General features: G+C 45.8%; 1 protein-coding gene and 1 pseudogene across 1 annotated transcript in view; one reads left to right on the forward strand and one right to left on the reverse strand.

The window, feature by feature from the left end:
* The window catches only part of LOC110326096 (retinol dehydrogenase 7), a 7,048-nt gene extending 4,672 nt beyond the window's left edge, over positions 1–2,376 (forward strand). The window contains exons 3-4 of the mRNA XM_021204265.2: positions 588–751; positions 1,684–2,376. Of these exons, the coding sequence (XP_021059924.1) occupies positions 588–751; positions 1,684–1,901 (382 nt within the window). The 3' untranslated portion in view covers positions 1,902–2,376. The remainder of the gene's footprint in view (positions 1–587; positions 752–1,683) is intronic.
* A 5,730-nt stretch (positions 2,377–8,106) lies between these two features.
* Positions 8,107–16,944, reverse strand: part of LOC110326828 — a 10,851-nt pseudogene continuing 2,013 nt past the window's right edge.

Below are 16,944 nucleotides of genomic sequence, written 5' to 3' on the forward strand. Positions count from 1 at the left end.
TAGGGCTCTACATCCCCCCATTTCTTTTTTTGAAAGTTCTAATCTTAGAACTAGATAAGCAGAAGCAAAATTAAAAAGGAATCTCCTAAGGGCAGAAAGTAGGGTGATCAGGAGTACAGGTAAGGGCTTTTTCACGAGTCCCAAGGTTCTCTGCACAGTGGTGTCTAACGTAGGCTGAATCTCTATCTTGGAAGCGATGTAAGGCTTGCGGGTCTCCTTTTCTTGAGTAGGCCTTCTAACGTTGCTTTTACACTTGTTGTCTCACCCTCTCGAGCACCTTGAGCCTAGAGAACAAAGGCTGGGAAAGCAACAGCCTGAGATTTCCTTAGGCAGTAGTCGATGGAGGTGAGGCCCAGGAGTGAGAGGGAATCGACTTAGGCAAGTCTAGTGAGTTGGCGTGTACAATATACGGACAGCCTACCTGTGCCACATTCGAAAGCACAGAGACGATGCCCTTGCCACAGGTGACATCCCAGGCCCCCAAAAATCTTCTGAACTTTTCTCTCCAGTGACATCTTGTGCTGTCAATTGTATTGTTTTCCTCAAAAGGCCTCTGATGTCTTTGACCTTCGACTACTGTCTTACAGGAGGGAGATCGCCTATTTTGGGGTGAAGGTGGCTATCATCGAGCCTGGCGGGTTCAGGACCAATGTCTCCAACTACGAGAGGCTATCACACAGCATAGAGAAGGTGTGGGACCAGACGTCCTCAGAGGTCAAGGAGATCTATGACAAGAATTTTCTGAACTCCTGTAAGTAACCTGTGGGACCCACAGGAAAGCCCCATCCTACACCCTGAGTCTCTTGTGCTTTTCTTGTACAAAGTCTGGTTCCAGGTTGTTTTCCTTCATTACTCCCCTGTCCTTGGGAGTAATGGAGTTCTGGTCACATAAAGAGGTTCTGGGGACTGGAGAGGTGGCTCAGTGGTTAAGGGCACTGAATGCTCTTCCAGAGGTCCTGAGTTCAATTCCCAGCAACCACATGGTGGCTCACAACCATCTGGAATGTGATCTGATGCCCTCTTCTGGTTTGTCTGAAGAAAGCTACAGTGTACTCATATAAAAATAAATCTAATATATAAAAATCATATATATATATATATATATATATAAAATTTATTTATTTATTTATTTATGGTTTCTAGAACTCTGTTTTTTTCTTTTTCTTTTCTTTTCTTTTCTTTCTTTTTTTTTTTTTTGAGACAAGGTTTCTCTGTGTAGCCCTGGCTGTCCCGGAACTCACTCTCTAGACCATGCTGGTCTTGAACTCAGAAATCTGCTTGCTTCTGCCTCCTAAGTGCTGGGATTAAAGGTGTGTGCCACCACTGCCCCGCTAGAACTCTGTTTTATTTGAACCTGTCATTATCGTAATGATGAAGGTAAAGACAGGGATGAAAGTATCAGACCACCACTTTCCACGAGCCTGGGTTTGTTCCCACTGTTAGGAGAGAACCACCAGCTATTCTGCCAGATAGTTTTCTGACCCAGGCTGTTGAGTGAACACGGCTCTTCCTTGAAACTGTTGGTTTGGGTTGTGGTCCTCTCTGAGGAACTGGGACAGGCTAGACTCAGGCATGGCTTCTGAGTGTGCGAGCCATGGATTCTGGAGAAGCCCTCTTCGGTTGGTCACGTAATAGCATTGGTGGGATGTGGAGTCTACTGGAATAATTTCTCATTCTACACAGATGTGAAAGCAATGAAGTCACTGACAAACACATGCTCAGATGACCTGTCTTTGGTGACCGACTGCATGGAGCACGCTCTGACTGCCTGTCACCCTCGCACCCGATACTCGGCTGGCTGGGATGCCAAGCTCTTCTACCTCCCCTTGAGCTACATGCCCACCTTCCTGGCAGATGCCATATTCTACTGGAGCTCTGTAAAGCCTGCCCAAGCCCTGTGAATATGCACATGTGTGCAGATTTGTGGTGGGTAGAGGGAGAAAACGACTCAGGGCATGTTGTTCACAAGACTCATCAAAACAGTTCGGCTTCCATACTACTCAGAACCAGTAAAGTTCAGAGGAAAGAGCCAAAGAATTCTGCCAAGGGGGAGTGATACAAAGGGGCTGTCAATATCCTGTGAAGTTAGGCAGCTTCTCAGGGTTTCATCTTGGCCTGTTGTGAGAATCCACAGAACTGCAGAGGGTGTAAACACCTAGGAGGGGCCTTGCCTTTGGCCTCTTCCTCATGATGTCCATGGGCCTGGCCATCACGGAAGATCGAAAGAATCCACTTCACAATCACCTTTCTCCATGGTGTCAGGTGGGATAGAATCTGGCTAAGATAGAAAACAACAACAACAACAATTTTTATTTATCTCAGAACCATGGTTTTCTTTGGATTCCTTTCATTTCAGAATAAAAGTCTAAAAGATTACATGTGTCTCATGCTTTGAAGTGGATGAGCAGCACGTGGAGCACTGGGAGGCAAAGTTAGGGGAAGAGGGGACTGCACTGGGGATGACTAGCACGAGTGAGCTGGACTGTTACCTCTGCACCTGCTCAGCTCTTCCCACCATGGAGGCAGTGGCCATTGCTTCCCGCCCAGGATTTTGCAGCATCCTGGCTCACAGGATAAAGCAGACAGATGGGTATCCAGGAGATGCCCGAGAGATACTGGCAGGACCCAGGTCCTGTTCTCCAGCCTCACTAGCCAACCATCTCAATTTTCTGTGTACCACTCCTCATGTCCTCATGTTGTGACCTCAGCTTCCCTCCTGTAGCCCCTTGGCACATGAAGTCAGTGCCCTGTCTGGATCCTGGTCTTTCATTTTCTGCTCTGTGTTTGCTGTGCTGGGTCAGAGAGGCTCTTGGACTTGTCTTGGCTTCCCAACACCTTGCTCTGTATGTCTGTAGGTTTGTGGTGATTCTCTCAAGTAATGGATAATAAGCACAGAAAACGTTTCCAGGAAGTGGCAGAGTCCTGGGTTCAACCCCAAAGTGCCATTGTTCTAGTGCCTTCCCTAAGAATGAAAATGGAGACCATGCTATCATTGTCAAATCTAGTTTAAGTGTTACAGGATATTTGAACCCATTTCTAGTTAGGGTGTGACTCAGCCCTTAGAATACACTTTAATCCCTCTGGCTGGAACACAGATATGCCCTTAGTACTCACCTTTAATCCCAAACAATGAAAGTAAAGGTAATTTGTGAAGGAAGCACCCATGTTTGAAAATGATGTGTATGTTTAAAAATGATGTGTAAATAATTGGCAAACAAAGTGACAAATCAGAGAGATTTGATAGAATAGGATACGCGTTTGAAAATGATGTGTAAATAATTGGCAGACAAAGTGACAAATCAGAGAGATTTTATAAAATAGGATACGCCAGCTCCCATGAGAAGAGAGAGGAAAGGGAAGCTACTTAAGGGGGAATCAGACACTACAGAAGAAGAGAGTACAGAACCGGAAGACAGTAGAGTGCATGTAGACAGTTCAGCAGAGTTGAGAGGGAGAGTGGAGCAGCACAAAGGGAGGAGGAGGAAGTTTTGCTGGGACAATTGTACAGACACAGGTTGCAGAAAGAGACAGAGACAGAGAGAACAGAATGAGCTGGAGAATGAGGAGTCAGAAGATTAGAAACAGATTGACAGAGATAGTTTGAGGCCAAACAGAGCAATCAGAAGAAGCACAGAGACACCAGATTGAATCAGTCAGCTTGGAGAGGGGTTTGAGCCAGAACAGCTGAGTTGAACCAGCCAGCCCGAGCTTTTAAAGTATCAGAGGCTGGAAACATTGTAGCAGCTTCCAGGATCAGGCCTAGGTTAACAGACAGAGGCAGTAAACCTTGGAGATGACAATTACAACAGGCAAGTAAAAGGTACTTATACACTGGGGTGGGGGTGGTTATGGGGAATAAAAATTGAGACCCTGTGTTCCAGGGCCTTTCATTTTGTTTATTTTAAAATTTTGCTTGTTTGGGGTTTGAGACAGAATCTGGGTTTGGCTGAGCTTGACTTTCTTATCCTCCTGCCCCAGCCTCTGGGTGGCTGGCGTTACTGATACATATCACCACACCCAACTTAGCTTGTGATTTGTTAGGTTTTTGTTTGTGTTGGGTTTTTTGAGACAGGGTTTCTCTCTGCAGGCCTGCCTGTCCTGAAACTCACTGTATAGATTAGGCTGGCCTCAAACTCACAGAGATCTGCCTGCCTCTGCATCCTGAGTGCTGGGATTTAAGATGTGTGCCTCCACCACCTCGTGTTCTACCATCTCGTGTGGTACCACTGCCTGGCTATGTGAGACAGTGTCTCTCATTAGATTAGTGCTCACCAGTAGGGTATGCTGCCTGATTAGTGAGCCCCTAAAGTCTGCTCATCCCCACCTCACCAGATTAAAAAGAGCAGGAACAATAGTTCTCTTAGCTTCTCTAATCTGGAGATTGCAGTCATTTTTTTAAAAAAGATTTATTTATTTATTATATGAGTACATTGTAGCTGTCTTCAGACACACCAGAAGAGGCCATCAGATCCCATTACAGATGGTTGTGAGCCACCATGTGGTTGCTGGGATTTGAACTCAGGACCTCTGGAAGAGTAATCGGTGCTCTTAACTGCTGAGCCATATCACCAGCCCTGCAGTCAGGTTTTTATTCTTGAGCAGCCAGTAGTTTTCTGACTTAGACACCTTCATATCCTATTCCTCCTCCTTCTCTTTCTTTTCCTCCTCCTCCTCCTCCTCCTCCTCCTCTCCTGTGACCCCACTGACCTGTTCCCACCACCCCCACCCTCCACATTGGCCTCTAGGTGGCACTCCTCCTCCTCCTCAGCTGGTACAATAAGCTACCTTATTTATTCCCTTTGTTCTTGTGGCCCTCTGTGAAATGTTTGCCTTATTAAGTCCCAACCTCTAGTTCAGTGGTTCACAACCTGTGGGTCTCGACCACCCCTAGGGATAGAATGACCCTTTCCCAGGGGTAGCCAAGACTGCTGGAAAACACAGATAGTTACATTATGATACATAATTACAGCTATGTACACAATTACAAAAATAGCAAAATTACAGTTATGAAGTAGCAGTAAAAATAATTTTATGGTTGGGGGTCACCACAGCACGAGGAACTGTATTAAAGGTTCACAGCATTAGGAAGGTTGAGAGCCACTAGTGTAGACCTTCAGCTATGAGAGCACAAATGTCCCTTCATTTCTGGGACCCCAGTTAAGATGAGTAGGGGCTGCATGTGGTCTAATCAAGAAACAGGCTTGACAGTGGGCCTGTTTCCACCTTTGCGCACTGACTCTATACTCCACCCCTTCCTGCATGAGGGAGAAAGGGTGGTTGGGTGGGATACATTGCCTTTTGGGAGAAAGTGCTTCCCTTTGGGCTGAGCTGGACTCCTGATCCCAGGAGATGGCTCATTTCCCATCAACCTCAGGAGATCAGAGCAGCCCAGAGATCAGAAGAGCTGCAGCCTTGGACACTCACAGAGTCAGGCCTGGAATGGGATCAGCCCACTCTGCCCAGGATAGGGAAGAGGAGCAGCTGGACACTGTCATGTGGCTTGTGTGAGAATCTCAGGAGGGATGGATGGACTGAGGGAACCTCCGTGAATCAGGGAGGTGTCTCTAAGGCTTTCTCTTCAGCCCTGTGGTGCCTGCAACAGAGTCACACCCACTTTCCTATCCTCTCAGACTTTACCCAGACATTCCAGGGCGGGCTCTCGATTCCTTCCCATCACTGTCAGGGTTGGTAAGGGCAGGACTGTAGGTGTGAGAAGCAGGAAATGATACTGAATGGGTGGGCCCAGAGAATCCACAGGTGAAGGAACAAGGGGTCACCAGGGAAATGAAATCTGCCCTTCGTCCAGACCAGGAGCCCTTGGGCCTTCTGGTAGCTAGATGTGGGCAAGGATAAGAATTAATAGGTCCTGTTGGCTGCAGACAATTTTCTTACCCCTGCTTCATCATAAGACAGTGAAAGAGAGTCCAGGAAACTACTGCAGGAGCAGGAGTCTGGACAGGAGCCAGAGGGAGAAAAGCAGCAGGAGGCTGGTGATGTGTTGGAGCAGGGTGTGGTGGTGAAGCAGCATTAGGAGGAGGAGCAAGGCCAGAGAAGGAGGAGGAAGAGCAGGAGCAAGAGGTAGAGAGGTGCAGAAAGAAGCTGAAGAGGAGGAGCAGCAGGAGGAGCAGGAGGAGGAGGAGGAGCAGGAGGAGGGGCAGGAGGAGGAGGGACAGGAGGCAGAGGAGGATCTGGGCAAGGGCCCACCTTGGGGTTTGAAAACTCCAGCTCTGGGTGGAGTCAGCTCCTCGCTGATACCTAGTACTCAGCCTTGAGGGCAAACTGGGCAGTGCACACCAGTCTTCTCCCCCCATCTCACTGGGGCAAACATATGGCTGGGTCTCTGGTTTCTGCAGAGAACTTGCGTGGAGTGCATCTCTTCTTTGAGCACCCTTTGACCCTGTGATAGGAAACTAAAACTTGTCCAGAGCTATGGAGCCTGGCTTACTCTGTCCTTTCTCTCCCCTAACTTCTTGTGTGTCTTCATCCCTTGCCCCCCTCCCCAACCTCCCTACTGTTGTGGGAAGTGGCATCCTGTGTTCACCCTGGACCGCTCCATGGACAGTCATGTGGACTGACGCGCTGGCTCCTCTTTAGATCTCTTGAAGGATACAGAATGTACACCAAACTAACGCCTCTCCAGCAGAGACTAAGTGAGTTGCACAACACCTTCCTATCTTTACAGTCCTTATGCAATAGAGTCTGCTACATTCAGTCCCTCAGTGCCTGAGGGATCTACGGTCTCAGTGTGGGCACAGGAGAGAAGCAGGCTACTCCTGCTTTGGTGTTCTCCATCAACATGGCCTAGATATAGGAGAATCAACAACCCCATGGTGCCACGAGTTCTAAGAAGATGGTCAGGTAGGTTAGGTCAGGGGCGGGGCACAGAGTGCTGTGTATGGGGGAGAATTTACTGAAGGAAGTGCAATCTCTTGGGTAGCAATAAAGCCAGCTGGATTCCTGTGATCTGGATGAGGAAGTGTTGTATACAAAAGTGATGTCATTCGTTTGTCCCATCAAAGGTGTGAGGGGGTGGGGGTGTTGGCATTTCATGGTTACCGGGGGAGGGGAAGGCAAATTCCTCAACAGAGTAGTTACTGATAAGTTGCCCTTGCTCAAGTAAATGACTCCCCACCCATGCTGACACAGGCTGCCCTAAGTGATGCAATGGGACAGAAGGACATACAGGACAGGAAAATAGGCCATGGACTTGTTCAGAAGACAAGAGGTTAGGTCGAGGGGGTAGGAGATAAGAGGGAGGAGGATATGTGTGTGTGTGTATGTGCACACGTGCGCGCACATGCGTGCATGCGCATAGGTGTGATTGTACAAAAATTTAAAATAAGAGAAAAAAGTGACCTTATTGTAGCAGAAAGTCACCTTGTTTACGTTAAACTGGTATCAAAGAGTCAAATACACCCCTGAAAACAGGGAACCAAAGAGGCAGAAGAAGTGTAGTCCTGGGTGAATGTGTCCTGTTGGCCAGGCACCACGAATTGGGTCAGGCTCAGAACTGACAAAGCCTTCTTCCACTGGCCCAAGTTCAGGTGTTTGTGGATGATTGGCCAGTGTGGAGGTTTCCAGCCTGAGACAGCTGCCTTCAGACAGGACTAGCTGACCCCTCCCCCATTGCTGTTCATGATAAAGGAGCTGGGGTTGCAGGGGAGGGAGCTGAGGACAGTCAGCTTTTCTGTACGTGTGTCTGTGTGTCTGTCCTTTCTCTAGTCCCTTACCTCCACTAGTCAGGGTTTCAGATCTAAGGCAGATGAAGTGTAGCGAGGCCAGAGATTCAGAAGGTCATCATGTACTTGTGTGGCAAATGAGATCTGGCCTCAGATTAACTTCTTAATTAACTTAACTCATAAAAAAGAGTTCAGGCCATTGACAGCTGGTGACAGGACTTGCTTATCTACTAGATGACCCAAAATTTGTTGCCCATGCCAAGGTTAGGTAGTTCACAACTAGCCGTAACTCCAATTCCAGGGGACACAATGATCTGGCCTCTATGGGTACTCTACACACATAGATTACAGAAACATGTGTATACAGATAAATAGAAAAGAGACATTTAAAAATAATGAGTAAATTGAATAAACCCGAAAATGGGGAGATTTTTTTTTTTTTAATTTTACCAACAATGGTAAGCGTAGCAGATTCCTGTGGTCCCATGTCCCCCACGTTATACAGAGGAAGGAAAAGCCAGGCACCTATGCAGAGCACATGTGTGCTGAGCCCAGGAATCTTCCTCCTCCTGATGCTCTGCACTCTCACACAGCACTTCTATTGACCCAACAACACAAAAGGATCTAGCTTTCACAGGGCTTTGTCAGGCTTTGGAGAAGTCCAGTAGAGAAGGGCATCCACGAGAAAGGTGGGCAGGTAGCTCAAGGGGAGGTAGAAGAGCTTGGAATCCCATCCAGGTGAGTATCGGGTGCGAGGGTGACAGGCAGTCAGAGCGTGCTCCATGCAGTCGGTCACCACAGACAGGTCCTTGTTGCACCTCTGGTCCAATTCGTTTAGGTTTTTCAGATCTATGCAGAACGAGGAATGATTCAGGTGGTCATTCAGGCCCCACCACTCCTGTCTGACACCAGCATAGAGGAGAATTTCTATTCTCTGTTGGAAAATCAATCCTATGATTGATCCTATGATCAATCCTATGATCAATCCTAGCCTGTCTTAGTTCATCTGAAGGACCACAAAGAATCTTCAAGGAAGAATTGAGCACTCAGTCACTTGTATCTCAGCTCATGGAAAGTGCTGATCTCATACCACCTCCCATGCCTGAATTCAGTCACAGCCCCATGATCATGAGAGAATCATAAGGAACAGAGCTGTATGTTCTACAAGACAAAAACACCCTTTCTGGTGTGATACACAAACTGCCCACCACCCCAGGGGAATGGGTCTAAATGCATGTTCTTTGAGGATATTGAGCATGATATTGGAACTGCAAAAATGAGCATGGGGGGCTGGTGAGATGGCTCAGTGGGTAAGAGCACCCGACTGCTCTTCCGAAAGTCTGGAGTTCAAATCCCAGCAACCACATGGTGGCTCATAACCATCTGTAACAAGATCTGATGCCCTCTTCTGGAGTCTCTGAAGACAGTTACAGTGTACTTACATATAATAATAATAAAAAAAATGAGCATGGAGTTAAGCATTCAGGACTGGACTTTGTTTTGGTCCTCACTTACAGGATGCCAGGTATTTCTCGCCAAAGATCTCCCTGATTTCTGAGCTTGTCTGGTCCCATAGCATCTGGGCACTTGAGGATAATCTGGCACTACTGGTCACACCGGTCAGGAATAAGCCAGGCTCTATAACAGCCACCTTCACCCCAAAGTAAGAGAGCTCCCTCCTGCAAGACAGACAGATGTCAAGGACTTCAGAGATCTTTCAGTGAGAACACTTTAATAAGAGTACAGTAGCAGACCAACAGGAGCCTGAGGTGAGGAAAGGCTACACCCTTTGGATCTGGGATGTGCAGGAAATGGAGAAGAATCTTCTGATAAAGGCATTGCCTGTGTGCTCTTGTATTTTACACTAAGTATTTGTTGTGTGTAGTTCACTGACCTAAAACTAGACATTCTGGTCTATGGCACTGTGTAAGACCTTTCTCCAAGTAGTGCAGATGCAAAGGCTCCTAGTCCTTCTCCAAGTCACCTCCACCTCAATAGTATAGTAAGTCTCCATCAACCCCACATCTGTCCTAGGAGGCTCTCGGGACAACCCCCACTTTCTTCCTGCAGGTATTTCCAGAGAGCAACTGCCTACATCCAACTCTCTACGCTGGCAGCCCATCTGCTCCCTGCCCTTCATGGCTTCCCTGGATCCATGGCTTGGAAGGGTTGCATTGCTAACAACACAAAATAATTAGTATTCTGCACCCTCCAGTTCTCCACAAGTCTACCTCTGCCCACCTGGTGACCATCCTCCTTCCATATCTGGCCTTCCCATTCTCCAAGGAAAATGCACCTACACATACAAGTTCCAGGTTCCAGGATCTCGTGCTTACTCTCATGCACTCTAATCCTCATGCAGGACCCTCAACAAACCTGATGGCTAGGATGGTCAGCAGAGCTGACTGGCGTGGCAATCTCAAGGAAGTCAGAGCCCTCCTACTCCTCTCTCATTCTCTTATTTGCCATAGTCTTTAGGTCATGATAGAAGCACATAAGTTATGCTAGAATATATTTATTGTGGAGTCTAAATGGGGCCTGATATCCATCTGTGGAATTAAAAGAGGTATTCACCCCAATTCAAAAACATGCTCAGCATATAGATATCAGTGGTCTACATTCTTCACCCCCCAAATTCATATTTCCAATTCTATCTGAGTAATATCCCAAAATGCCCTTCCACCTCTGTAACAGAACAAAATGAACTCAACTCATGTCTCAGTCATGCCCACTTCTAGAGACATGAAAACTCGCTGTCCAGTGAATGATTTAATGAGTTAAAGGTGTGAGAGATGCAGAACTGAAGTGTCCTCCCTATGATGGGGACTTAAAGAGTGTGAGTAAATAAAAACCCTTCCAAAGCTCCCCTGGGGGATCCCTTCCCTTCCAGTACCTGAGGGAGTCTGAGAAGGCCTCTACACCATACTTGGAGATGCAGTAACCACTACTACCACAAAATGACACTCGGCCCATGACACTGGAGACGTTGACCACACGGCCCCTCGCCTTCCTCACTAAGGGCAGCATGCTCAGAGTCACCTCGATCATGCCCAACAGGTTCACATCCAGTACACTTGCAAAGTTCTGTTTGTTCATCCACTGACTGGGACCCACGGGGATGGAGATGCCAGCGTTGTTGACCAGGCCCCAGAGTCCTGGGGACAGTGGAAGGAGAGAGTCACATAACACAAGTTTAATTATGGATGAAAAAAAAAAACTATGAATGAAATGCACATTCAACAAGATAAGACAACTGGGACACGTGTTTACTGGAGAATAGGATGTAATGAATAAGAGTAAGGTATCATCAGGTCTGGGGAACACATGCCTGAGACTGCTGGCTCACAGCATGGACACCTTCATCCTTTAAGACTTCCTGGCCCAGCTTTCTACCTAGGAGTCAGTGACCAGTCCCTTCTCACTCTCTAAGTTTAAGAACAGGTGGTGAAAACATGGTGCACCTTTGTTAGATGGAAGGGCTTAGTTACATCTGGGGGGCCCAAAGCTGGAGCCAACATTAGGGTAGTCTTAACGGCATTGAAGGCTTGTTGTTCTTTATTTCTGCATACAAAAGGCTATTGATCTCTTGTGAGGGGGTAAAGTGGGACCACTAATTCAGCAAAACCTGGAATCCACAATTTACAAAAGCTCGAAGTGCCCAGGAACTCTCTAACTTGTCTTGAAGTGGTCAGTGGGGGAATATGAAACAATTTTTTTTTCTAGCTTCAGAGAGTCACCGTTGCCCCTCTTCTTCTTCTTGGGGCAGTCTCTCGCCCAGTATTCTTTTTCTTTACAGTTAAGCACATTGATCTTTAGCCAAAGTATCTCTGTGGTTGCCTGGTACTGTCTTACTAGGCTCTCTAAGTTCCCTGACTACTGTGGCCAGTATTTCATGCAACTTTCTCTCTTGTCTCTTTTCCCTTTTCAATTCCCTGGCTTCCTGTTCCTTCTGCTTATCATTTTTAATTGCTAGCATTATCAGCATGTGCTACCTTGCCAGGCTTTTATTTATCTGTCTTTACTCCTGTTTTCCTGACTGTAATGGATATCTCATACAATGTTCTCTCTCTCCATCCCATTGTTCCTCCTCCTTGTCTTTGCTTCCTTTGGATGTTATCCAATTATCACATCCCCATCCAGTCACTTATCCTCCCCCCACTGCACATCTCTGATTCTGACTCTGGTCTCTGTCTTTGTCAGCCTGTCTGTGTGTCTCACCACTTGTGCTTTGTCCTTCTGCCCGTCATGCTTCCTATTTCTATATAGCAACTTTTCCTCTTGCCTGCCTCTCCCATATCCAATGCCAGCCTTGCAGAGATTTTCTTTTATTTGTTTTAGTCATTTAAACGGTGTCTTAGTCAGGGTTTCTATTCCTGGACAAAACATCATGTCCAAGAAGCAAGTTGGGGAGGAAAGGGTTTATTCAGCTTATATTTCTGTACTGTTGTTCATCACCAAGGTAGTCAGGACTGGAACTCAGGCAGGTCAGGAAGCAAGAGCTGATGCAGAGGCCATGGAGGGATATTCNTTACTGGCTTACTTCCCCTGGCTTGCTCAGCCTGCTCTCTTATAGAACCCAAGACTACCAGCCCAGAGATGGCACCACCCACAAGGGGACTTACCCCCTTGATCACTAATTGAGAAGATGCCTAACAGTTGGATCTCATGGAGGCATTTCTCCAACTGAAGCTCCTTTCTCTGTGATAACTCCAGCTTGTGTCAAGTTGACACAAACTAGCCAGTACAAATGGGAATGGCAGCCATTGGTTCAAGGTCATGAGGCCTTGTTGGAGTGGGTGTGGTCTTGTTTGATTTTGTTCAGACAAACTGGAAGTGGGCTATCCCAGAGTCTTCCAGTTCCTTCCACCTGTGGATCTGGGTGTAGAGTTCTCAGTTGCTTCTCTAGCACCATGTCTGCCTACACCCCATCACACTTTCTGGTATGATGATAATGGACTAAACCTCTGCATGTAAGACAGCTTTAATGAAATACTTTGTTCTATAAGAGTTACTGTGGTCAAGGCATGTCTTCACAGAGATTGAATAAGGCCCCTGTATCTTCAGAGTACTATGAGCAGTTTACACACTACTCAGTACTGCCTTTTCCTTACAAATGGCCACACAACATAGTAACAATGAATGATTATTATTCCTTATTATTCTAATATGAACAGGGTCTGAGGAATGACCTGTGGAAAGAATGGGGGGAGGGACAAGAAACACAAAGGACAGACAGCATGTCTGATTGATCAAGCTGTCAAATTTTATTTTCCCCAGGCAGGTTTTATGCCCACAGAAGCAGGGTATGGGGAGGGAGATGATACATAATCGCTTTGTTTCTGGGGAAACACACCTGTTCCCAAAAGCAGGATATTGGCTAGGTAAAAAGTTCAGCAGGAGGAACAGAACAGAATGGGTTGCTAGGTACCTGTCCACAAGATCTATAGCTTTTTGTTAACTGGGGGTAGTACTTTCCCACAAAGGCCTCAACTTTTTCCCACAGAAATCTCAACTAAGCTAGTACTTTTCCACTAAGGCTAAGATTTTCTAAGTAAGCACTTATGGCTGACAAGGCAGTTAACATTCAAACAGGGTCACTCCCAACACTAATAAGAAAAGAGAAAGAGAAAACAGAGAAAAATGTAAAGGAGAATAGACATAAATGACAAAATTAATCTGTGAGTGAAATTTTCGTTGAGAAGTCACAAATTGAGAACTTGATGGCGAGGGGCAGGGGGAGGTTTTGAAAAACAGTGCTGTGGTTTTTGGCTTTGATGAAGCTGGCCTTGAGATCAATATTGATCAACATCTATATTGATGACTCTAACAAAACACTAATAACACTCTATTAAAATAACAAACTCTAATAAAAAATACTAACAAAAATAATAACTCTAATAACAAAATATTAACAAAACACTCTAATAAAATGGTTAGTTTGTGGCAACTTGGCACAAGCTAGAGTCATCAGACAGGATGAAGCCTCAGTTGAGGAAATGGTTCCAGGAGATGACATTATTAGGCATTTTGTCAATTATTGATCAATAGGGAATGAATGACCCAGCCCTCTGTGGGTGATGCCACCACTGGGCTGATGGTCTATGGGTTCAATAAACAATTGGGTGAGTAAGCCATGGAAAGCAAGCAAGTAAGCAGCACCCCTTCCTGGCCTCTGCATCAGCTCCTGCCTAGAGGTTCCTGTCCTGTTTGAGACTCTGTCCTCATTTCCTCTGGTGGTCAACAGCAATTTGGAATTATAAACTGAGTAATCCCTCTCCTCACCAGCTTGCTTTTTGGTCATGGTGATTCATTGCACCAACAGTAACCCTAACTATTACAAGTGTGTACCAGTACTGTAGGGTACTGGAGTAATGGATCTAACCATGTTTTTAGTAGGATTGTAGAAGGCTTTGGAACTTTGGGCTACAAAGCCATTGATTACTATGACCTCAGTGGGATGGTCTTTAGTAACTAGGAAGATTCTCTCAGGAATATTGGTAATTTTGAGTCAAAATTCTACTGTTCTGGTCACCTGGGGCTGAAGAATCAGCCACAATTCATGAGAGAGGAGCAACATTGAAGTGAAACACTTGAGATAGTGTGACAATTGGTGCTGGTCAACTGGAGCTAAAAAATTAATAGCAATTCAAAGGAGACCAGCATCACTGAGGTTGAAAAAAATCTGAAAAGTGTTTCCTGAGTACACAGAGAAGCTGAGTTCTAGAAGTGGCCAAGGTTTTAACACATGCTGACAGCCACCTTTGGTAGTATGTAAGAGTCAACTAGGTGATACTAGCTTTGAAGTGGTCATGGAGAGCCGCTGATGCCTGGCACTGTGAGAGGTCACGAGAGGTCATTGGTAAAGGTGCAGCCTCAGTGGCAGTTGAAGGTCAGGACTGGAGGAGTCATGCAAAGAAGTTGAGGCATGGGCCCAGGAAGAGAGCCTATGACAGGCTATGGTGACAGTGCATCCCAGTTGCAGCAAGGTTCCCCAGCAGTTTTGGGGATGCCAATAGCAGAGGATGACCACCAGGAACAACAGCAGTGGATTGGAGCCAGCTGGAGCCTAGAAAACAAGCTGTGTGCCTGAGAGCTGGAGATGTGACCTAAGCCCTTATCTCTGACAGTTGACATTGTGTTGTTATGAGCTGGTGTTCAGTTTTGCCTTGGTTGGTTATGGCTACACTCTGGTTTTTCTCTCTTGAAATAAAAAAGTGTTCATTTAAATTCAAATTATTATAGAAGCTCATAGCTGAAAGACATTAATTCTTTAAAAGTGATATTGAATCTTTAAAGATATTGGATCTTTTAAAGTGTCTGAAAAAATTAATGTGTTTGACTTGTAAAGTGTGGACTTTTAAAGTATTTATATGTTTAATGTGAAATCTTGGGGATAAATAAGAATAAATCTGTTGTGGCTTACTAGTGATGTATTTGTTGTTACATTAACAATGGTCCAGTTGTACTGGCTGATTTAGTGTCATTATGACAGAAGGTAGACTTAGCAGAGAGGAAGGAGCCTCAGCTGAGCAAATGTCTCCTTGAGGTCCAGCTGTAAGGCATTTTCTCAGATAGTGATCAATAAAAAAGGGTACAGTTCACTCTGACTGATGCTACCCATGGGACACTGGTCCTGGGTTCCATAAGAAAAAGACTGAGCCAGCTGTGGGGAGTAAACCAGTAAGCAGCACCCCTCCATGGCCTCTGCATCAACTCCTGGCTCCATTGGTGATGAACAGTGATGTGGAAGTCTAGGCATTCCTCCCCAAGATGATTTTTCATTGTGGTGTTTTGTCACAAGAATAAAAACCCTAAGACATCTAGAGGCAGGATAAGGAGGTGATAATCCCTGCCTATAACCAACAGGACAGATTTTTCCACTCACCCACAGGTGGCCCTCACTCATCCCTTTGGTCTTTAAGTCATGGATCTTCAAGGATTCACTGAGAGCGGGCTACAAGTAAATACCATGTCTCCATTTTCAATTTCTGTGCAGAGAGAATGTATGACTAGTTGGCTGAGATTAGGATCAATATTTGTTGATGTTAAAATGTTGGCTCAGGCTGGAGAGATGGGTCAGCAATTAAGAGCACTGACTGCTCTTCCAGAGGTCCTGAATTCAAATCCCAGCAACCACATGGTGGCTCACAACCATCTGTAATGTGATCTAATGCCCTCATTTGGTGTGTCTGAAGATGGCAGAAGTACACTCAGATATATAAAATAAATAAATCTTTTTTTTTCTGTTTTTTTTTTTTTTTTTTGAGACAGGGTTTCTCTGTGTAGTCCTGGCTGCCTTGGAACTCACTTTGTAGACCAGGCTGGCCTTGAACTCAGAAATCCACCTGCCTCTGCCTCCCAGGTACTGGAATTAAAGGTCTGTGCCACCACCGCCCAGCTATAAATCTTTTTGAAAATTAGAAAGATTAAAAAAAAAAAGAAAGAAAGAAAGACATTGGCTCAATAAGTCTTGTGCAACCTTGGCTCAAAAGCATGTTTTGTGCTTCTTTAATCTGTCATTGAGATTGTTTTTATTTGCTTTTGAAAAATCATATGGAAACCTTCTGTAGAAGCTTCCTAAATTACATATATGAAAAGAACTTCAGTGGAGTCACCATATGATGAATGATAGAACAAGGAAAGTAGACATCAAATGCCAACAGTAAAACCTTTAGTGCCAGGAAAGGGTCACATTATGTCCCTAAAAGGGACCCATGGAACACTCCCTCTCAACCTCCATTGTAGGCTATGGCCAAGGCTACTAGATGCTCTCCCAACCTGATGGTAAAGACATGTAGCTGAAGACCATACTATCTGATGTCATCAAACTAGAAGGGAAGTTGGTGCCCAACTATGTGGGGCAGTGGGCGATGCACAGACAGCCTTGTCTCCAGTCCAGCTGAGGTCTTGAACCCCGTGGGACCTGGTGGGTGGTAATTTCCATCTACATGGGATGGAAGGCGTTTGATCATGTCTCCTGGACCCCTGGCTCCTGTTGAAGTTACCAACCCCACAGCCCCCACAAGAGAGGCCTATGGCTAGCAGTCATGTAGACAATGTCCCAAGCTTCTGGCATTCTGGCTAGACTCCCCCATAGTTATCTAGCAACAGCAAGATAGCAAAGCCCACTATAAGGGGGGCTGCTTGGCCCCTCCTCACTCTCTTTGAGCTTTCTTACTCTCTCTTAAGCTTTTACATCTCTTACTCTCTAGCCTTTCTTCTCTCTCTCTCTCTCTCTCTCTCTCTCTCTCTCTCTCTCTCTCTC

The sequence above is a fragment of the Mus pahari genome, chromosome 9 (assembly GCF_900095145.1).
Source record: "Mus pahari chromosome 9, PAHARI_EIJ_v1.1, whole genome shotgun sequence".
NCBI classification, from domain to species: Eukaryota; Metazoa; Chordata; class Mammalia; order Rodentia; family Muridae; genus Mus; species Mus pahari.